Here is a 23,592-nt window from a genome sequence, read left to right on the forward strand (position 1 = left end):
CATTTCGTGAAACTTTTGCTTCAATTTTACAGGCAATCAAAAATAAAAAATAAAGACAATGGATAATGTATTTTAGCCTTGAATAGCTAGCAATGTCTTGTTACTAGTTTGATCAAATTATTAGTAATTTCATTCAAAAAAAAATTGTACTAAAGACAAAGACAAAAAGAGAGAGAGAGAGATAATAGGATGCTTTATTTTAGGAGCTGGCTTGGTCTTTAGAAATATACTCTTTGTAGATTTGTTCTAGATCTATTGACGTATGTGACTATCTGTATTCTTTTAATAAAATTAACTCCCTATGTTATATATATATACAAGAACACTATAAACAAAACACAAGCTTTGTATGCGCAGATTTCTTAAACAATTATACATATCAATGGATTAGCTTACTTACTTAAAGGTCAACACAATTTCAAGCAGTAAAAAAAGAGGGTCATGATTCTTCTATCAAAGTATTTAATATGCATAATGACTAGAGAGAATAGGCTGTATAATAAGTCGGCTGGCCAAATTAGGCGGTGTAAAAAGAAAACGTTGTGGATGCACAGATGAGAGTAAGAAAGGCATAGACTCGATTTTGAGTGGTCATGTTGTGAGAGTGAAATGGAAATGCGATCACTAAAAGATTGTCAAAATATTATTATTATTATTATTATTAATGTTTCTTTACATGCTTGTAAATAGAATCCAAAGGCAACAACAACAACAACAGCAATAACAGCAGAATGAATATAATGCCTATTATTTATCTGATTGATAACATGATTATGCTGTTATTCTCTTTGATTTCTATACACCTCGTTACTGACATCTTCAATAGACAATATTTTCCCATGACTACCTCTAGAGCGGCTCAATCAATTGTGCATATAAGCCAACATCTTCTGCAATAAGTCTGGTCAGTTTAGGTCAAGGCATTTTTATACATAGATAAACTAATAGAAAGTGCACTCAACAAGATGCACAGCCAAATTAAACTTTGTAGGATTTTCTTGCACAAAATAAACCTACATGTATCCTGTTTATGTATTTAATCTTGCGACAATAAATCTAAAAAAAATAATAATTTGTGATTTCATGTGATTTCAATATCATAACATATATAATTATACGACTATTATTTGTACAGAGCCAATCAATCACCTAGTGCTTCTATTAAGATTAAGATTAAGATTATTATTATTATTATTGATATCCAGATTTTATATAGGTATATTGGAAGGTAAAGATAAGGAATGGTGTGCTTATACGTATATAGAAATAAGAAATGATAAAAAAAACAACAGAATTTTTGTATGTCTATTTATGTTGAATGTATTAGACTTGTCTTTCTGTTTTTTTTCTCTCTTCTTTTATTAAATTACATACCACCACTAATTAAAGAGTCGTGTATGTATTCAGTCTACAAAACAAAACAAAATAAAATCTCTAAATTCGTTTGAAACCTCCCAATTCTCATATCTGAATATTTATATTTATATTTTTTGCTTCATCCGAAAGAAGAAGAGAAAAAAACAGTAGGCAGAACCTCTTGAAAACTAATTTTGACTTGTCTAAAAAATAATAATAGTAATAATAATAATAGAGAACCCGTTGTCGAGTGAAAATTTAAATTTTCACTCACTTTTGCTTTACGCGGCGATTTAAATTCCAATGAAAAGATGTAAAATTTTACTGAGGGAGGCCATTTCATCACCAAGTTTTTATTAAGAATTGAGCTTGTTTCTTTACCTCAAAACATAAACATAATATAGTCAAGAGTCGTCTCTATATATCTACTTAAGAGAATAAGTCTTGGAAAGCCAAGTTTATTAAGATATATCTCTCTTATGTTTGTCACAGTACTTATGTTTTCATCAACTGTGGTTGAGTTTTTCTTTTTTTTTTTTGACTGGGTTTCACTAATAATTCTTTTTTAGCAGTCTAGCAAAATATCACATCCCAACGGGTTCTCCAATAATGAGTTTGGTTTTTCTTTAATAATAAAATAAAATTAAAAAAAAAAACAAAAAACAAAAACAGTGTCTGAGATCAAAGTAAAAAAGCTGTATTAGGATCTTCGGTTGGTCTCTTCATCTTCCTCCGCAGAGCGGATATTCGGGTACGGATAGAGTCAATGACTACACAATTGTTATTATTATTATTGTTACCATTACTTGCTTCTTTACTTACACTTGTTAATAATCCTTCTATCGTTCTCTTCTAGTACAATTCCTTCTTCTTCATGTTGCATAATAGCACTCAATAACCAAATGGCCGTTTGGTAGTTTTGTTCACACTAAAGAAAATAAATAAAAATTAATATATATATATATATATTCTACTTCTTCTTTTTATTACTATAGTTACCTTTGGAAAATCTTCACCAACAAGCTCAAGAACAGCTGCAGCTCGGCTCTAATATAACAATTTGTTTTTAAAGGAAAAAAAAAAAGTAAATAAAAACAAACAAACAAACAAACAAATACTTCAACTATTTGCTGTCAAAAAAAAAACCAAAGGGTATGTGGTACTTACAGATTCAAGAGCACGCTCATACAGCAATTTCTGAACAAATGTACTGCCTTCTTCATCGCCAATCTTAGATCCCTCATGAGACGCTCGGTCAAGACACTCATTGAACCGTTCTCGCATCCACTGGACGGACTCATTGAGCCGCCCAAACACCAATCGGGCCTGCTCATCCGACACTCTGGTCCAATATTTTCTCGCAGTATCCAAGCCTTGTTCAAGAAGAGCAAGCGATTTGATATGTAGTACATATGCTTCCTCTGCCATCTGGTGATAATTCTCATTGCTGTTATTGTTTGGATCAATTCCTGCTCCTCTGGTCAACTTTTCGTATTTACTGTCAGCCATACAGGCCACAGCATGTGCCATACAGGCAATCTGTTCAATCTCGGACATCATTCCACCGCTATAGCCATTGTCCGGATTGGTTTCCAAGAACCCTTTAGGAGATCCAACTCTACTGAGCGGAAGTTTGCTGGTGTTCTGGGGAGGATGAGCAAATCCGAACAGCCGAACCGATGCCATCGAGAGTGCCTTTGTCAATGCAGACCCTCCAGGCCCTGTGCTGATCTTTCGTTCTCGGACGATTGGTGGAGGAGTAACTGGCGAGGTTCCAGGCGTATGTTGAGCATTTGAACCTGAACCAGTAATTTTACCCTGATGAGTTCTACCGTCCAAGTCTATTCAATTTTTGTATATATATATATTAGTGAGTTTGTGAATCATTATTACTATTTTTTTTAAAAATAAATAAATAAATAAGGCTTACCATCAGCAAATTGGTTTGTTTCAATAAGCTTTCGATTGAGGACTACATATCCTCGCAAGACGTCTTCTTCGCCATCCTCTGGGCCTGTATTTCCTCTAGAAGGTGATCCATATCTAGATCCAGATCCAGATCCTAAGTTTGATATAGATGGGGTATTATCAAATGTATTCTCACTAAAAGAAAAGAAAAGAAAAAGGTAAATCAAGTGCTGTTTGTGTTATATGATAATCACGCTTGAATATTAACCTTTGATAGTGATTTACAGTGGGTCGGTTTTCGGTTCTGGAAGATCGCCTACGCTCAAGTGCTTGTCGTGGGGTATTTGGTGGATTGGCAAACGGTGGTGGTTCATAAGACGCAGGGTCATAGCGGGATTTGCTGACAAGAGCAGGTCTGTCTGATGAACGAGGGGTACGAGCACTGACAGTTGATGATGATCTGGATGGTGGCGTGTTAGGTGACTGTTGGCGGTTATTGTATTGACGGTATTCTCTGTCATTGTCATTCTCATTGGTATCATAATTGTAATTATTATGATTATGATTATTGTTATTATTGTCGCTGTTATTACTGTCTCTTGAACGAGAATAGATTCTGTTGTTATTGCTAGTTCCATTGGTGTTGCCGGTGTCTTGAACGTTAATTCTGCTCTTTCCTTTGCCTTTGCCTTTGCCCTTGTCCTTGGCCTTGTTGTGATTGTCGATATACCTATATCGGTCGAGATATCCGTATTCACCGTTTACTCCATTTCCGTTTAGATTTCCAATTGTTTCATTTTCGCCTTTTTCTTCTTCGGATTCTTCTTCGGATTGTCCTCCTGTTTCTGTGCTTTCTGGAGTACCAAAAACGGCAGGGTGAAGGAAGAATTCCTCAAATGAAATACGTTCGACTGGTTCTTTCTTTAGTAATTTACGAATCAGATCTTTTAGATCAGCTCCAATCTCAACAACCTCTTGTCTTGATGATGATGATGTTGTTGTTGTTGATGATGAATTATTTATGTTATTTGGTGTATTTGAGTTTGATACATTGTTATTATTAATATTGATATTATTAGGATCTGATTGTTGTTGTTGTTGCTGTTTTTCGTCTGGGAATCTGATTCGATCTCCATTATCCTGAATCTTTTTCAAAAGATCAAGATGATTCTGTGCACGGAATGGAGGACGACCGGTGATCATTTCGTACAGTACAGCACCTACACTCCAAAGATCTGCCTTTGCATCGTATTTTTTGTAAGACAGGATTTCAGGACCCATGTAAAGAGGTGAGCCACATAGAGTGTCGGCAAGACTGGCATTTGGTAGGAATCGTGCGAATCCAAAGTCGGCTACTTTGAGAATTGGGATCTCGGAGTCTCTGAAACGAGGGTTTGGATGTTCTTGTGGAAGAACTAGCAAAAGGTTCTAAAGACATTTTGTTTTTTTTTTGTTTTTGGTGGTTGTCATTATTATCATTATTATTGAGGAATATGCATTTAAAATCAATTGATTATTTTAAAAGAATAATAAAGGTTTGTATATATCTAGCTAGCTATTTACTTATTTATTTATTTATTTATTTATTTATTTATTTTGCTTAATAAAAATAATAAAATAAAAAAGAGTATGGCTTGCCTGTGGTTTAATGTCTCTGTGAACAAGATTTTCGGATCGTAGGAATTGTAGGGCAGAGGCTACATAACAAAAGAAAAGAAAAGAAAAGTATATTGAGTTGAGTGAATTTTAATATATAAATAAATAAAAGTAAAGTTATTATTAATGAATTACCTAATTGTTTGAGGAAATGGCGTACTACATGCTCTGGCAATCCTCCTGCAGGCCCGCGTGTTGACTTGTGGCTTCTGATACGTCTGATATATTGTGACAAGTCACCTACAGAGCAATATTCCATCACCAGGTGGATATGTTTTGTAGCATTCTAAGCACACACAAAAAATAAAAAATAAATAAGTAATTATATACATTTATATAAGAATTGCTTATAAATCCAATGCAAAATAATAATAATTATTATTATTATATTAATATAGATTAATAACAACAACAAATGCAGATTGATGATCTTACTTGACACTCTATCAGACCAACGATATGATCATGTCTGATAGCTTTGAGGATTGATATTTCTGATTCAAGGTTCTCTTGAAGCTTCTTGGTCAGCTTTGACCTTGAGACTGATTTGATGGCTACTATACGTTGAGTAGTCTAGTTATATAGATACAAAATAGAGTAGATATGAGAATACTGTATGTTTATATATATATATATATATATATATATATATATAAGCATAAAAAGAAGGGGAGAATGACTGAGGACTATATAGATAAACTTTACCTTGTGCTGCGCTTTGTAGACAGTTGCAAATGAACCTTGTCCTATTTTTGCATTGACTACATAGTCTCCTACGGTAATTTCCTGCTTATCGTGAGTGTCTGATGGTGAGATGGGATGTGATGAGTTGGACATGGGATGCAGGAATAATATATGTATATATCTGTATCAAAAATAAAATAAAACAAAATAAAATGGGAAGAAAGCGGAGTAGTTTGCAGGATTAATGAAATATACATTTTTCTTTTTCTTTTCTTTTTTACTCTAAAAAGAGACGGCTCTGTAGTGAACCAGATATGAGTACAGCCCAGGTCACAGGAGCTCATGTCCCGTGATTCAATGAAACTGTATAAAATTATGAAAAAAAAAAGTCTTGTTTCTTTGAGATTTGAAAGAGTTGGCTATGGTTAACCTTGCAAGAACAGCCAATTTAACAAGAACAAAATAAGTGTCGAGTTCTTGATAAGATTTACTCTTATGGTTAACAGTGTCTAGATATACAAATTAGCGTATTATATGCTGTAATCTTTGGCCTTGATAACAGTTTAGCAACCATACAAAAATTAAGAGCTTATGATATCGGGGATGGAATTAAAAGAGAGAGAGAGGGATGACCATGCAAAAAAAAAATATGGTCAGAAAATAAAATCTAATAATGTCAATCTTCGAGAGACATCCTCATTCCAAGATTCAGTGCCACTACACTAGAGGCCCTTGCTGCTACCACGCTGGCCAGAAAGGGAGACTCTTTGAAAATGAGGTACCGGTGAGCGCGCCATATCGCGTGTGCAGTGACAGCTACCAATACAACTAGCAGACCGGACTTTATCCGATTGCTTCAGAGAAATTACCAAGAAGGAGTAAATCTCTTGTTTGCCTTTTACACTTAAAAGAGAAACGTATCAAAAACTTGACAAGAGAAGTAAATGCCATTCATGCCATATACTATGGTAAGCCTAAAAAGCAGCATCTTTTTTTTTTAAAAAAAAAAAAAAAGAAGAAGACTTGGTCAAACTTGGATATGAGATCGTGGGATACACTCGAAAATTTCCTACTGACAATTTTTTTTTTGTTATTGATAATAGGACCAGGCTTATTCAATCAGTGCTAAAATGTACATGTGTGTGTGTGTGTGTGTGTGTGTGTGTGTGTCATCTTACAATTGAACATCATCACTCTTTGTTGAATGTGATTTTTTTTTGAAAAAGAAAAATGACGATCAAATAATGAATTATATATATATTTGATACTAAACTTTTAAAAACAGAAATCAGGTTATTCAAAGATCAAAATACATCAAATACATGATAGGATTATGGCTTTTAGGTAATTCTCTCTAATGAGACTAAGATTGGTCAAGGTTGATTTGATTTGATGTTTTACATATAAAAGTGCGCAAGTGTATTGAAGTGAAAAGAGAGACAGGTAGATGAAATTAAATGTATTACCACATAGAGAGAAAACTGACTGACTGAATGAATGAATGACTGGTTCTCACAACCTGGGATAAAGATCACCTGTTACTTGATAACTTCGATTGGTTCCTTTATTACTCTTCCTTTCTTTCATCTTTTTCATTCTCACTATTTCTTTTACCTTCTATTATATTAAAAAGATCAAAAAAAAATTGTATAGATCGTATGTCTTTAGTGCCTTTTTCTTTTGCTCTTTTTGCCTTGTACTATAAACCCATGTCAGATTATTATGTCTGGATAAGCTTTGGTTAATTAAATTTCCAATTTCTAATCGTCTTTCAACAACAATCTTTATAACATTTTTTTTTAAAATAATAATAATAATAATGTAGTAATTGGTTATCGAACTCATAAATCTATAGAATTTATATAAAAAAAAAAGAAGAGCAGCCAGGAAAGATATCAATGAGTGTTAATGGATTATATTTATCAGCTAAAGCCTAAATCTATCTTTTGGATGTACATATGATGTATGATGATGTATGTGTGTATGTGTATGTAATTCTTGCCTTGTCTGTTTGAATGATTGAATGATGAACTGACAAGCTAACAGTCTAACGGGGGGTAGGGTTGATAGGTGAGCAAGAGAAGAGGAATGATTTGAGCGGAAAAGACAGTCGGCATTATACTTTTTGGTGTTTCTAAAGAATGGCCCAAAGTTGTTGGAATAAATCGCTAATCGTAAATACTTTTCTGAAAGTCACGGAACATCCAGCCAATCATATAAGCAGAAAATTGTTCTCAACTGTTGTGACTTTCAGAAAAGTATTTACGATTAGCGACATTTTGTGTTACAAGAGTGCCAATGCCCAATGTCCAATGTCCAATGCCAATGCCAATGCCAATGCCCAATATCCAATATCCATAATTCATGAACCACTTTAAATGAAACAACAATATAATATATATATATATATATATATATATATATGTTTCATATCTACCCTAGGTTTAATTTCTTTTCTTTTTATCTCCCCAAAAAACACTTACTCTTTGTAAAGTACCAAATTGCCACAGATCAAACAAAACGTCACTGATGATAGCTTTTTATTACTACTGCTATTATAATAAAGAAGACCTTGTCTCAAAACGATCAAGAAAAATAAATAAATTTAAAATACAATCAGAGGCTTTCTACAGACTAAATCAAGTCAGAAGAAAGTATGCTTAAGAACGTACTCTTCTCATTGAGTCAATTGGAAAGAAATATACTTGCTGCGTTTAACAAATATATATATATATTACCCCTGAAGATGTTGAGTTTATTGAAAGCTTGAACTCTAGAACAAAATAATAATAATAAAGAAAAGAGTATTTTTTCGCTCACACAAGACTTTTAGTGATCTAAAGTGTCTCATATTATCACTATTCAAAATAATAAAGAAGAAGAAGAACAAATCCATTGCCAAAAGAATATATATATATATATGACATTAGTTTTGAGACTGCGAGCAAGATAAAAAAAAAAAGGGGGGGGGGGGGCCTTGCTTCACTTGATAGCTACATATAATTTTTGCAAGTGGAGGAAGTGTTTGGTCGCAGTTATATCAACCGAATCAGATTAACTAATAAATAATAATAATAAATCATCTGTGCGTCCAGAAATCGGACTTGGATTGCACCAAAGATGAATTAGTAACAGCATTAAACTTCATTCTTATCTTTCTTTCTTTTTTTTAAAATATATATATATATAATTCTGTCAGAGTCATTGTAACAGTCATCGTCATTATCAACTACCAGATCCCCTTTACGAGTCAGGGTGTTTATTATTATTATTAATCGATATTTAAAGTTTTGCAAAGTGATCATATTCACCGTTCTCATTGTACATACAAAATACATACAAAATAGTTCTTCTTTTGTGGTTTGAATAAACCATTGCTTTTCTATTAGTTATTTATTTATTTTAGAGAGGAAAGAAACAAAAAGGATAAAGGATAAAGGATAAAGGGAGGAAAAGGAAAGGTAGAGAGACACAAGTCCTAAAAGGGGGTTTTTTTTTGTACTTGCACAATTCTTACAGACAAACCTTCATTTTATATTATAAAAAGAAAAAGCTCAAAAGCGGTGTTTACATATTTCCTATATAGTCCTGTGCGCACAATCTTGTCGTGACTGATAAAAGGAGTGGAACGGGGCCGGATGGTTCAGTGTAGACGAGTGCCTCTCTTGTTGCGAAGCACATAGCACAAATAGAAAAAAATAAAAAAAATTTAGTGATAGATGATATATATATATAAAAGGTAGTTTGATACCGATCACCTATACTCTCATTTTTGTCCTCTTGCTCTTTTTGCTTTCTTGATCACCAACCACTTCTAACCTGTTCACCCGTCAATCAATCAGTCAGTCAGTCAGTCAGTCAGTTAGTTAGTCCGTATGTCCGTCTTCCCGTTCCCGCCTGTCAGTCGGCCAATCCGTCATGCAATCAGGCAACCCGTCAAGTCAAGTAAATAATTGTACACAAATACACAAATACACAAACGCTCTAATACCGAGAGTGTCAAAATGAAATGTTTTTTTTTATCTATTTGTTTGTATTTCAATATTATTAAATAAATTAGTAGTATGATAGTTTTGATAATTAAAAGTAAGTAAGTTTTTTTTTGAATAGTAATTATTTGTGGCATTTCAAGTCTACAAATACACATACACATGTACACATGCACACAAATTATGAGCAAATGGTAGTCATGGTAACAAAATAAAAATAAACTATCTAATTTGTTGTCATTACAACCAATATATACATACATACATAACATACAAAATAAAAAAATAAAAAAAGAAAAGAAAGAAAGAATAGAGAGAAAGAGAGAGTGAGAGTGAGTTAGTGAGAGAAATTAAAAATTAAAAATTAAAAATTAAAATAAATAAATAAATAAATAAATAAATAATAAAGTATGTTTGTCTATATATATTTGTTTCTTTTGCTTATTGATATCTTTATGACTTTTGGTTATTATTATGTATCTATCTAGAGTGCACGGAGCAGTTCTCCCGATTAGCTTTCTTCTGCTTCTTTTTGATTTTTGATTTTTGATGTTTGATTTTTGATTGCTTGCTTATATTACTATGACTATGGCTATGACTATGACTATTATTTAATAAGAAAAGTTGCTCATATGAATGTGTATGTGCGTATGTGCGTATGTGCGTATGTGTTTGTATATAAATAAATAAATAAAAATAAAAATTAAAAATAAAAATGAGGGGACTTGAAACGCCAAAGGGTTCCCTGCATTTATGGACTCTTTCCGGTGAACCGAGAACATGTATATAAAAAGTGGGTTGTACAACTTGGGTGGGACTCTGATATTGTTATTGCGGGTCTACTGTTTTTGTATACCCTCTTTATATATATATATATATATATATTTATATTTATATTTATATTTCTCGTGACTTTGTACAAAAAGGCTTTAGCTTTGACTTTTAGCTTTAGCTTTCCTTCTTTCTCAATCCCTTTTTTTTGTATTTTTTTCTCTCTTTTTCTCTTTTCTTTCTCTTTCTTTCTACTTGTTCTACTTCTACTTTTACTTCTACTTCTTCTATTTGTTCATACACAGGCACACAAGCGCATTATACATATATACCATATGTGTACAATATATGTATACAATATATAATACATATATATATATATATATATATAAGCTTACATATCTATCTATCTAAATTTTTCTTGTGAGTATCTTATTATATATATATATATATATATATATATATATTTGTGTCTATCAAATAATAAGCAAAAATTTACATTAAATAACCTTTATTTTATTTTTTATGAAAGAAAGAAAAAAAAAACGTCTTTATTCTTGTCTATTTAAAGTAAATTTTATAAAGCATATTTATATATAAAAATCTGTGCGCGTGTATATATATATATATATATATACATACATACATACATACATACATACATTTATACACACATTTTCAAGGCAAGTGTGTACATATTACATATATTATATTAATATGAAATCTAATACCCTTTTTTAGTCTTTATTTTCTACATTTTTATATACATTTCTACAAATTGTTTTCTTTTTTACTATTATACAACAACAGAAAAAAAAAGAAAGAAACGAACCAATTACCTAAAGTATATCTTATTCACGACGCCTTTTGACACCTTATCTGTTAAAAGAAAGAAGAAAAACAGAAAAAAAAAATCTTTCTTTTTTTTTTTGACTAAAGAGTATGAACACTGCCAAAACGATCGTAAATCTACCAAGAAAACGTCAGCCGAGCACAGAAACAGAAACAGACACAGACACAGACACAGAAATAATACCAGAAACCATGGAAACCAATAATTATCATGCGCACATGCATTCGCTGCAACACACCCGGTCTCATGATCGTGTCGAGGATACAATCCATCAATTCCTAGTATCTGACCGATTGTACCTCAAGAGCCATTCCCACCCAGTTACCGAAGAAGAGCTACGAGATCTTTTGAAAGCATACTGTCCTCTAGAGTAAAGTCAATTTTGTGCATATATATCATTTTTTCCCTCTCTCTCTCTCTCTATCTCTGTGTGTGTGTGTGTGTAATGATTTATTCATTTATTCATTTATTCATTCATTAATTTATTAAATTATTCATTCATTTATCTATTTTCATTAGAATCGAGCTGCATTGGAATCCCGATCAGACTACCGAAGGCTATATAAGATTTCCTAGCAGGGAGAACGGTAATAGCAATATATTTGTTAACTAAGATGAATATCCTATATATATATATGAAATTAAAAGAGAGAGAGATAGAGAGAGGAAGGGAATGGAAAGGGGGGATATTATATGGGAGACAACCAGACATATATAGAAAAAGGGATATATATATATATAAAAGGAGAATAGATAATACAATACCAAAGAGATAAAAAAAAAAGAGGGAGTCTAGTTACACACTTACGCTCACTCACACTTTTGTATACATATACATATATACAAATTATTTATCTATTGTGTTTAAATCTTTATATATAAAAGCTGATCGAGCATACACCTTGTTTAATGGAACAAACCGTCGAAAGAACCCTCATTTTCATTTGCAAATTACCCCTCCCTGCGAGAACCGAGAACCTCAAGCGAGCGCCCACATTCTCCAGATCAAACACCTCTCGACATCAACCACAAACGAATCGCTCTATTCGCTCTTCAGACCATTCGGTCCAATGAGTCTCTGCACAATCCTCACAGATCAGAACGCCCGTTGCAATGGTCAGGCTATAGTTCAATTCTTTAAACCCGAAGATGCAGCCAATGCAGAAATTGCCATGGTAATATACAACTTTCTTGTACTTATTATTATTATTATTATTATTATTCAATCTTTGCAATTATTCTCTCTATATATATATATACACACATACACACATACACATATACAGTGGCAGGATCATAAAACAAACACCATACTAACCTATCCTTTCACAAAACAGAATGTTCAGGGTAGTACTTTGTAAGTCATAAAGATCTCCAAAAAAAAGAAGAAAAGAATCAATAATTAGCTAGCTAGTTGGGTAGATAAATGAATTGCCCTTGGGATATATATTATGTTGTTATATTTGGGATTCTCCCGTGAGATTGTTTTTGTCCAGATATTGATCCCCTTTTGTCTTGCCTGTCTACCGAATTATCTTTATTTGTTTACTTAGGTCTGTTGTTCCTGCTGTTCAAAACAAACCACGTTCTAGTCCAGAGAGACACCAATCACCACAGACTACAGAAGGTCAAAGCAACGCAGTAAGCATACTATATATATATATCTATTTATTCAAAAAGAATAAAATTGATTTAATTACTTGATTTGGGTCAACTTAATACTTAATACTTAATATTCTAATTCTTTGTTCTTTTTATTCTTATTCTTATTTCCCTTCTTTTTTTTTTCTCCCTTTTTTTCTTCTTCTTCTATATATAAATATTACTATTATAGGCTGGTAAAAACGATCCTCACATGGTGGACTATACAAATCTCTATATCAAAAACCTTGATCTCCGTATCAATAGCCGAGGCCTGTTTGATTACTTTGCTCCATATGGTCGAATCATCTCTGCTCGTGTCATGACCAACAAGGAAAAGAAGGCCTCAAAGGGATTTGGGTTCGTTAGCTTTGGACGGGCAGAGGATGCTTATAGAGCCCTGCAGGAAATGAATGGCAAACACATCATCAGCAAGCCGATCATTGTTGCCTTTCATGCACCAAAGAAGCCTCGCAGCGACACAAAGTCATCACCACCACCACAACAACAACAGCAGCAAAATACTTCCCAGAATTCGGCTGTTTATGATCCAAATGCTTATTATCCAATTCATCGGCCTACCTTTGTGGTACAACCATCGGCTGTGATGCCTCAAGCATTAGCACAGCAGCAAACCCCACAACTTCATCTTCATCAGCAGCAGCCACAACAGCAGCCACAGTCACAGCAGCAGCATCATCATCATAATCATAATCATAATCATCATCAGCAACAACAACAACAACAACAACAACAACAACAGGTACAGGCACTCCAGACCTATTCGCATTATCCTATGGATCAACCCAGACCAGTACCATATATGGATCCCACGCGTATATATGGACCCATGACAGTTGATCCAGTTCCAGTTCCAGTTCCAGCTGGTACTTGCGGGAGAGCTTGTCAAACCATGAACTATCCTCACTCCCACTCTCATACACACGCCCATCCACAGACCCAGACACCAACACCGACACAAGCACAGGTACAAGCACAGACACAGGAACAAACACAAGTACAAGTACAAGTGCAACAGTCACAAATGCATCCCCCTCACTTGCACTCGCAATATCATCAGCAAATGCCAGTTCCAGTCTCAATGCCGGTTTCAATGCCGGTGTCAGTCCCAGTGTCAGTTCCAGTTCAAGCCTCAATGGCTGTGCCAGTGTCGTCAGTTCCCATACAGTTACAGCAGGTGCAGCAAATGCATCAACTGGCCCAGCACGCACAACACGCACAACACGCACAACATGCACAACATGCACAACATGTACATATACCACAGCAAGTAGTAGGAGTATCGCAAGATTCCATCATCTATTCGTCTGAAAAGGAACAGACCAGTTCGTTGGTACCCAGTATTGAGATCAAACGAAAGCATCTGATGCTTGCTGTCCAAAAGACCGGCCAGACGACTGACGTTGGGCATATTGTCGACCTGTTGTTGTCTCTCAAGCCACAAGAGCTTTCGTTGTGTTTGTTCAACTCTAGTTATATGGAGACCAAGGTTCAAGAAGCCATGGCCGCCATTGCATTTGCCCGTGATCGATCTGTGATTCCGGCAATCGGGCCACGAACAAACAACAATGGAGTAGGTTCATCATCACCGCTTTCTGGAAAATCAACGCCTCCTCTTCAGAGTTCTCAAGGTCAATCTACCGGCTGGATCACATCTCCCTCAACAATCTCTACGCCTTCTAAGCCAGAAGATCTTTCTCGTGCACATCTTGGTCTTAACCATCAGCAGCAACAAAAGGGTTGTGATGACCAGATCAATGATTTGATTGCATCATTTCAAGGACTTACAGCAATTGAAAAGAAACAGAAGCTTGGTGATCAATTGTTTCCCTGTGTAAAGGTAAGTCAGAGATACCAATTAAAAAAAAAAACAGATATTAATCTTTCTTTTTATTATATATAAATAAATATAATTAGGCTACAGGTGTTCGCCAGGCTCCAAAGATCACCATTCGTCTCTTGGACACCATCCCACTGGTCGAACTTGCTTATTGTATGTTTGATCCTCCTGCTTTGAAGAAGAAGGTTGACAGGGCAGCCATTTCCCTTGAGCAGTCAATACATTCCACTTAACACATATATACATATATATATATATCTTTTCCTTTATATTCTCCAATTCAATTCAATTCAATTCAATTCCATCCATATTCATACTTACCCCCTCCAACACACACACCACTTCTCCCCCACTCACCCCTTCCCTTCTTCCTATTCCACTTTACTCCACACCACTTCCCCTTCTATCCTGTTTCTCTCTCTCTCTTTATATATATATATATATATATATCTATTATTATTTCTTTTATCGCAATATTCTTTGTGCCTATCTTGCTGCCAACCTCTCCTCCTCAATTTTGTGCTTCTTATTCTTCCTCTTATTAATAAATTTTCCTTAAATTTTCTTTGCTCCTTCTCACAATATATATATTTAAAGTTGGACATTATTATTTATATAAAAAAGTATGACATGGGTTGGTTGATTGGCCTGATTTGATTTGATTTGATTTGATTAACTGATTTACTGATTGATTAATAGCTTTGGGTAACCAAGCCTAAAACAATGAATAACAACAACCATCATCATTACCATCATATCCTTCATAATTGTTCAGCTTGTTCAAGAATAAATGCAATACAATAAGTAAAAAAAAAAAAAAAAAAAAAAAAAAAAAAAAAAAAGATATACTGTTAACATAATTATTGATTTTGATATATAAGAGAGAAAGAAAGAAAGAGCAAGACTGAATTGGTTTGATTTTGGTTTTTGGTTTTGGTTTACATATCTTATATACAACTTGCACGTGTAGGTAAGAAAATAAAAAATAAAGGCCGGAGTTAAGGTGTCAAGAGGTTTGGTGATATCGAACAAAATTATAGATATAGATACTTTTTTTTTGTACATAAATAGATGTGTATTTCTGTTTATATATATATCTATATATCTATAGTATCACATATCTATATTGGTAAAAGTCTCAGATTCATATGTTTTGGATACCATATATAGAAAAAACACGACCTGTGATTGTAATGAATGGCGAAAATTACACAGGTACACAAAACACATAACACACCCATTTACTCATTCACTTGATCAATCACCTAACAAAGTTGATCAAGAAAATAAAAAATTAAAGGAACAAAATTTTGTACTATTGATTGGAATGTAAAGTACATAGAAAGAGAGAAAATAAAAGGAAAAATGTGATTATAAGTATAACTGACATCTAAATATGTACATCTTTCTCTTATCGACGTAACCTACACTCTCAATATATACATAAAGTAAAAAAAAAAATTATTATAATACTCATTTTCTTTTTTATATTTATTCTTTTTGCTTCTTCTCACTCGTATTCACATGATCGGAAATTGAAAAATTTCCTATTTATTTTTTATAATAGTTATTTATATATTTTAATCCTTTACAACAGTAATAAAGAAAAATAAATAAATAAATAAAAAAAAAAAGACTACATTGAATTGTACGTTTGGATAAAGCAGTATTGTGAGTTGGATGACGCAAGCAATTCTATATTATTATTATTGTTTTTTTTTAACACCTTTATTACACTATCACTCTCTCTCTCTCGCTATATATATATATAAGTATAAAAGTATGTTTCAAGTAGCCATGTGGAATTTGTGTAAAACAGTAAATAAAAAAAAAAAAGAGAGATAGAGAGAAAAAACCAAAAATATATAGATTTATATTTTATATACATATATAATTTCTTTATTTTTTTTTTTCGTTCTTGGTTTCACACTCCAATACAAACTTTTTAGTACTCCGATTGTTGCCGCTCTACTATTATTATTATTTATTTTACGCGCCTTTTTTTTTTTTTTTTTTCTTTTCTTTTTATTTTATTTTATTATTATTTTTTTTCTTCTTTCGCTTCTTTCTTTTCCCTTTTGCCCTTTTTTTTTTTATATATTAATTTTTATATATATTTATTATTTTTTGTGTGTGTTGGTGTCATAGGGTGGTGTATATATTATTATTTTTTGGAGTAAGTACAAAATAAATAAATACTATTTTTTCATTATCATTATTATTATCATCATTCTCTTAAAGACAGCAGCAAAACACCCAAAAATCAAAGAGAGAAAGAAAGAAAGAAAGAAAAAAAAAATTATATAACCGACCTCACAACAACACAGCACAGCACAACACAAAACACGACACAATACAATACAATACAATACAATACAATACAATACAATACACTACAGCACACTACAGCACTGAATGAAATAAATAAATAAATAAAGTATATATATATGTGTGTGTGTGTGTATGTTTATGAAAGGCAAAGTCAGTTTCCAGCGCCGCCTACATACATACCTCTCTCTTTCTTTCTTTCTTCACTTCACTTCACTTCACTTCACTTTATATTACTATCAACCATCAACAAAAGTTTCAACAACTAACAATAAAAAGAAGAAGAAGAAAAAGAAGAAGAAGAAGAAGAGGATATGTACACTATACACCACATACTGCACACCACTCACTACAAGGTTTTGAGACTTGTTTGAACAAGAAGAAGAGGGGAACACCAAAAAACAAGCGTATCCATTTATTACATCAAAAGATAGTAAGAGAGACTAAGGGTAAGGGTAAGGGTAAGAGAGAGAGAAAAAGATTTTTTATATATATATAGTGCTTGAAACAATTATACACCACTTTTACTATTACTATTAATATTACTATAATACTAGAAAATTATTATTATTATTATTATTATTGCTAAACAGAAAAAAAATTATCTCCCTTTCTCTCTCTCTCTGTCGCGCTCTCTCTCTCTCTCTCTCTCTCTCTCTTTCTCTTTCTTACTATCTTTTGGTATAATTTGTGTGCCTGCGTGTGCGTGTGCGTGTGCGTGTGCGCGTGCGTGTGCGTGTGTGTGTGTGTGTGTGTGTGTGTGTATATAAAAAAATTAAAGACCTGTATATATATATATATATATATATACGAATTTTTTCTTTTATTTGAATTTGTATGAATTTGTTTATTGATTTATGTATGCATGTATTATTTCTTTAGATATATAAACGCAACCATAGCAACGAACAACGGCAATAGAAACAGTAGCAACCCACGCACGCACACATAACAGACAAAAATTTTTTTGAAAGAAAAACAAAAAACAAACCAAAAAAAAAAAATGCAACCAATGCCATATTACCAACAAGGCTATCAACAGCCATACCCTCCTACAGGGTCACCTGCTGCCTCATCTGTGATGAGCGCAGGTCCTGGAATGGTCGGTCATCCCAATGGTCTGCCTCCACTCCAGCATCCAATGGACATGAACCAGAATCAGGCTGCCTTGGCTGCTGCTACTGCCGCCCAGGGTGCCAAGCGCAAGCAAGTCAAGAATGCATGCACCAACTGCCAAAAGGCCTGCAAAAAATGCGACGATTCCAGACCCTGCCCAAGATGTGTCAAATACGGTGTTGCAGACACATGCGTCAACTCTGTCCGCAAAGAACGTAAAAAGGGAATCAAACGCGGTCCATACAAGAGAAGACTCAAAGGAGGCAAGTTTTTTTTTTACATCATTTAACAATCTATAGGTTGCTATCTATTAGTATGATAATCAATAGCCGTGTCATAAGCTTTAAATATATATAAATAAGAGAGAGAGAGAAAAAAGAAAAGTGATAAGAGGGGAGGGTATTGGTTGGTAGTTGGCCTTACACGTATTCAATTCAAATCAAATCAAATCACTTTATCTAATACTCTCTTTCTTTTTTGGCATGGATTTCTTATACATCATCTATAGATTCCGATATGAATGCTCGTGCTGCTGCCGGTCCGGACACTATCGCTGCTAGCCAGGTCCAGCCACAAGCCGGCGCGCCTGCCATGCGTTACCAAATGTCATTCGGCTATCCCACAAATCTTAACCAATACGGACAACCGACCTACGATGCCTACAGCCAGTATGCAGCAGCCTATCACAAGGATCAAATGATGCCTTACGTCAACCCCGTCTACCCATCAATGTACCCAGTCATGGCCCCTAACCCAGACGGCTCTGGTTCCGCACCAGCCACTGCCCACGTCTACCAAACGCCACAACAGCATCAACAGCAGCAACATCATCAACAGCAGCAGCAAGCTATGCACTATCCTAATGGAATGATGCACCCTGGCCCCCAACCTCCTCGTCCAGACCAATCTCAGCAGACATTGCAACAGCAACAATCAGGTCCACCACCTGTGTATTACCAGCCACAGCCACCACCACCACAGCAACAGCAGCAGCAACCTCACCAACAGCAGCAGCATCACCAACAGCAACCTCAACAGCACCAGCAACCTCAACAGCAGATGCAACAGCCTCAACAGCAACAGCAACCTCAACAGCAACAGCAACAGCAACAGCCTCAACAGCAACAGCAACCTCAACAGCAACAGCAACAGCAACCTCAACCCCAACAGCAGCAGCAGCAACAACAACCTGGGTCTCAGCCACCATCCCAACGTGGTAGCCCTCATCCTCACGATCCCAAAGACGAGGTTTTTGCAAAGCCTCAGCCAATGACACCTGTCCCAAGCACATCCACTTCTTCCAACACCGCCTCTTCAGCAGATTCTGCCGAGGATGATGATGGTTCTAAATTTGCTCGTTTGTCTCAGTTGTGCTCAGCCGCACTCAATCAAACAGACTCCCATGCTTAAAATAAAATAATAAAAAAAAATCAAAAAACCAAAAAAAAAATGGTAATGAATAATAATAATAATAATAATAATAATAATATATATAAACATACATAAGCAGACAGACAGACAGAAAGAGATATATAATAATATGGTTAGAAACCAACAAAAGGAAGAGGTAGAAGAAGAGGTAGAAGAGGAAGAGGAAAGCCTACTGTATTGTAATGGTGAAGAAGAGAAAGGAGTTTTTCCTTTTTCTTTATTCTCGCTTGATTTTTGATCTTTTGATTATGCTACTGTGCACTACTTTAAGCATTTATATCCATCTATCTATCTATCTCCATTTTATCTGTGTAGTGTGTAGTGTATTCTTGAAGGATATTAAATCGATTTCGTCATCAAAAAAAAAAAAAAGAAACATAACATAACAACAACAATAATAATATTTATTTTGTATTTTTCTTTCAGTTTGTTATGAAATGTATATATTATATATAAATATAAATATTAAAAAGAGAAAAGGGTTCAATTATATTACATTATTGATTGATTGATTTTTTTTTTGGAGGCTGAGTATATTCATTAATATTTCTTCATACTGAATTGAATCGAATCGAATTGAATTGAAACGAGTATTTTGAAAGTAAATATATAATAATGTAATGTAATGTAATATAATATAATATCAAATTTCTTTCAAACCTCTTTAACTTATAAAATCTTTTCTTTCTTTCTCTTCTATTTCTCTCTCTCTCTCTCTCTCTCTTTTTTTTTTTTTTGTATCTGTTCTTTACCTATCACCTTGATTAGTATCTTTATATCAGTACTTTATTCAATTCTATAGTATTCTATGGGTGCCAGTATATCCAGACTGGTGTCTAAACTATTTGGTAAAAAAGAAACCAAGATACTTATGCTTGGCTTAGATGGTGTAGGCAAGACAAGTAAGTCACCCTTTTTTATTTTTTATTTTAATTGATTAATATTGTGTGTATAAATTGAAATTATTTGATAGCCATTCTATATCAGCTTAAGCTTAAAAAGACTTTGAGTACAATCCAAACCGTGGTATTTAATGTAGACTTTGTAAACTACAAGAATATCAAATTAAATATCTGGGTAAGTTGATATTTACCAGTCATCTTTGCTCATTCAAATACATTGGTACTGTTCAAGACTTGGGACCAATATTTAGCACTCGTACTAATTATTATACTATTATTGAAATTAAAATTAAAATTAAAATTAAAATGAACCCTTACATCTATATATTTATTTATTTATTTTTGACAGGATGTAGGTGGTCAGGATAAAATCCGTGTTCTGTGGAGACACTATTATACTGGAACTCAGTGCCTTGTATTTGTAATCGATGCTCATGATTATGATAGAATTGACGAGGCTAGCAGAGAACTTCATCGAGTACTGGCTGATCAGGAAATGCAAGAATGTGTATTACTCGTTTTGGCCAACAAACAAGATCTTCCAAAAGGTATCTTTTGAATTATAAAATATATACTCATTTTGCTTTTATTTTATTAAAAACAAAAATGTATTGGGGATTGTTGTATAGCAATGTCTCCAGCTACTGTAGCCAAGGAGCTTAATCTTGAAAACATCACTCAGAAATACAATGTTCTCCCTTGCTGTGCAATTACCGGCAAAGGTCTGCAGGAAGCCCTCTACTGGATTAGTGAGAATATAAAAGCAGCAGCTAGACTAGATTCATGACAGCTCACAACAATCTCTTTAAATCTTTCTTCTTTACTTTATTTTCATTTACCTTTTATCTTTGTATACACACGCACACATTATATATATATATGTGTAAATGAACAGGAAGAGACAACTTAATATGAATATAGAGTATATTATTCTCACCCCGGTAACCAAAAATTAAAATACAATAATAAAATAATAAATAATCCCCCCTTTCTCAGATTTTGATTATCTTTATAATTCATAATTCTAAAAACAAACTCACATATATACTTCATTAGCACAAACACAAACATAATGCTCCGCCTCGTACAAAGACCCCTTGCTAATGCGACCAAATCACTTTCTCTCCGTTCACTCCACACATCAAAAGTCCTCCTTGAGAAACCAAAGTTTCAGGATCCCTACCCTGATCTCGGCATCAGACATGCTCCTCAGATGGATCTCGACACACCTTACGCAAATCTTCCTCCGATCCCTCGTCCAAACGAACCAATCGAAACCAAGCGTGCCAGATTAGCCTACCAGGCACGTAAGCGTGGCATTCTCGAGACAGATCTTTTGTTGTCCACATTTGCCAAGATCCACCTTCCGCTCTTTACAATGGACCAGCTTGTCGAATTCGATCGTCTGATGGATGAACCTGACTGGGATATCTTTTACTGGGCCACAGACAAAAAGACTTTACCTGCCAGATGGCAGGGAAGCAAAGTGTTGGATAGTCTGAGAGCCCATGCAAAGAACGAAGCCAAGGTTGTGTTGCGAATGCCTGATTTGGTGGTCAAGGCTCAAGATTAAGCAATAAGCAATAATGCTTATTGTAATATTATACTTACATATATATATATATATATATATATATATATATATATGTAAAGATGTTTAAATGCTATATAGCATGTCCTTTATTCTGACAATAAAAGTAAGAAACCAGGAGTATATTTAATAACAAGCATAATAAAGCAGAATATTATTAATACTAGTAGCCTTATATATATGGCTTTTGCTTTTTAATACAACAGCGACTGTTACTAGTATTACTTCAAACACAATTGTCAAGAATATTAAGAATATTAAGAATATCAACTTAAATTACACATATTCATTGATCCATTTTCACCGCCACATTTCTTGAATGATATGTATTTCGTTCTGTTTTAAGGAGAGAGGAATATAAAGAAAGCAAATAGATAAAGAAAGAAGGAAAGGTTGGAATAGATAGTGAAACTGATTAATGATACTAGCTGTGGCTGCAAGAATCATGATAATCACGATAATTACACTTGTGATAATCAGGACCAAACTGTATATACTAGTTAACCAGCTAATGTACATACATACATACATACATACATACATACATACGCACATGCACACACACACACACACACAAATATATATATATATATATATATATATATATATATGTGTATGTATATTAAGAAATTAAAGAAATACTTGTATTAAATATACTTCTTTTACAAATGCCTAGAGATGGCGTATATATATACAAAATACAATTATAAGAATATGTAAAAGTATGAAAAATAAGAAGAAGAAGAATACATAGATGTATATAAAAAAAAAGAAGCGAAAAAAAGGGAGTATTTATGTGTATATATGGAGTGTGTTGGGGGGATGCATAATCAGTAAGAATCTGTATGCCTATTTTATATATAAAAAGTATAGAATATAGAATAGAATACAAAAAATCAAAATCAAAATCAAAATCAAAATCAAAACCATAACCAAAAAAAAAAAAAGCATCTTGCGGCATAGCAGAAACTAAAGACTGGTACTTTTTTTTTTTTTTTTTTTTTTTTTTTTTGCTTATCCTCCTCCTCTCCACTCCCCCAATATATTAAATATATAAGTATATATAATACGTCCATGTGCAGTACTAAAACAAGAATGGCTTGGTTTAAAGGTAAAATACATATTGTATATTTTATATGTATATTTATATATTTATATATTTATATATCAGAATTATACGGAAATGCTAAATGGGCCACTAAAATCCATACTGGTAAAGATATATATATATACATACATACATTTACATACATTTACATATAAAATAGAATAAAACACCATCATTTTAATAAACCTTGACTTGCAAAAAATAATAATAAAAAAAAATTATTATTATCATTATAGATACTTCTTCTTCTTCTTCTTCTTTCTCCTCTTTCCTTTAGTGACCTTATCGACCTTCAAATTCTCAGCTACTTTCAAATAGTAACAATACTACCACTACGCTCAACAGCAACAAGGACAATACATACATGTTCATTTAATATATTATTATTATCACAATA

General features: G+C 33.5%; 7 protein-coding genes across 7 annotated transcripts; 5 read left to right on the top strand and 2 right to left on the bottom strand.

Moving 5' to 3' along the window:
* Positions 1-2,037: 2,037 nt before the first annotated feature.
* Positions 2,038-5,757, bottom strand: PHYBLDRAFT_143661 (hypothetical protein; the record flags this gene model as incomplete). The annotated part of the gene is made up of 10 exons (XM_018431036.1): positions 2,038-2,126; positions 2,179-2,284; positions 2,356-2,403; positions 2,524-3,197; positions 3,287-3,459; positions 3,533-4,692; positions 4,927-4,961; positions 5,056-5,206; positions 5,356-5,493; positions 5,626-5,757. 10 exons carry the CDS (start codon positions 5,755-5,757, stop codon positions 2,038-2,040), a joined length of 2,706 nt encoding a protein of 901 aa, XP_018293456.1.
* A 523-nt stretch (positions 5,758-6,280) lies between these two features.
* Positions 6,281-7,963, bottom strand: PHYBLDRAFT_143662 (hypothetical protein; the record flags this gene model as incomplete). The annotated part of the gene is made up of 2 exons (XM_018431037.1): positions 6,281-6,458; positions 7,893-7,963. The coding sequence occupies 2 exons, from the start codon at positions 7,961-7,963 to the stop codon at positions 6,281-6,283; spliced, it is 249 nt and encodes an 82-aa protein (XP_018293457.1).
* A 5,109-nt stretch (positions 7,964-13,072) lies between these two features.
* Positions 13,073-13,336, top strand: PHYBLDRAFT_111068 (hypothetical protein; the record flags this gene model as incomplete). The annotated part of the gene is made up of 1 exon (XM_018428193.1): positions 13,073-13,336. A coding segment is annotated over one exon (264 nt), but the record flags the coding sequence as incomplete, so codon positions are not given.
* A 1,336-nt stretch (positions 13,337-14,672) lies between these two features.
* PHYBLDRAFT_158399 (hypothetical protein) lies at positions 14,673-15,284 on the top strand (the record flags this gene model as incomplete). The annotated part of the gene is made up of 2 exons (XM_018433779.1): positions 14,673-14,719; positions 14,797-15,284. Coding segments are annotated over 2 exons (198 nt in total), but the record flags the coding sequence as incomplete, so codon positions are not given.
* Positions 15,285-16,816: 1,532 nt separating this feature from the next.
* Positions 16,817-19,633, top strand: PHYBLDRAFT_186394 (Zn(2)-C6 fungal-specific transcription factor). Its single transcript, XM_018439235.1, has 4 exons — positions 16,817-16,895; positions 17,930-18,426; positions 18,672-19,111; positions 19,364-19,633. Exons 2-4 carry the CDS (start codon positions 18,051-18,053, stop codon positions 19,571-19,573), a joined length of 1,026 nt encoding a protein of 341 aa, XP_018293460.1. The 5' UTR covers positions 16,817-16,895; positions 17,930-18,050; the 3' UTR covers positions 19,574-19,633.
* A 769-nt stretch (positions 19,634-20,402) lies between these two features.
* PHYBLDRAFT_143665 (hypothetical protein) lies at positions 20,403-21,283 on the top strand (the record flags this gene model as incomplete). Its single annotated transcript, XM_018431038.1, has 4 exons — positions 20,403-20,496; positions 20,568-20,671; positions 20,846-21,044; positions 21,126-21,283. The coding sequence occupies 4 exons, from the start codon at positions 20,403-20,405 to the stop codon at positions 21,281-21,283; spliced, it is 555 nt and encodes a 184-aa protein (XP_018293461.1).
* A 291-nt stretch (positions 21,284-21,574) lies between these two features.
* Positions 21,575-22,249, top strand: PHYBLDRAFT_123877 (hypothetical protein). The gene has a single exon (XM_018428960.1). It carries the CDS (start codon positions 21,710-21,712, stop codon positions 22,067-22,069), a length of 360 nt encoding a protein of 119 aa, XP_018293462.1. The 5' UTR covers positions 21,575-21,709; the 3' UTR covers positions 22,070-22,249.
* Positions 22,250-23,592: the final 1,343 nt, after the last annotated feature.

Source organism: Phycomyces blakesleeanus (assembly GCF_001638985.1).
Source record: "Phycomyces blakesleeanus NRRL 1555(-) unplaced genomic scaffold PHYBLscaffold_7, whole genome shotgun sequence".
In the NCBI taxonomy this organism is placed as follows: Eukaryota; Fungi; Mucoromycota; class Mucoromycetes; order Mucorales; family Phycomycetaceae; genus Phycomyces; species Phycomyces blakesleeanus.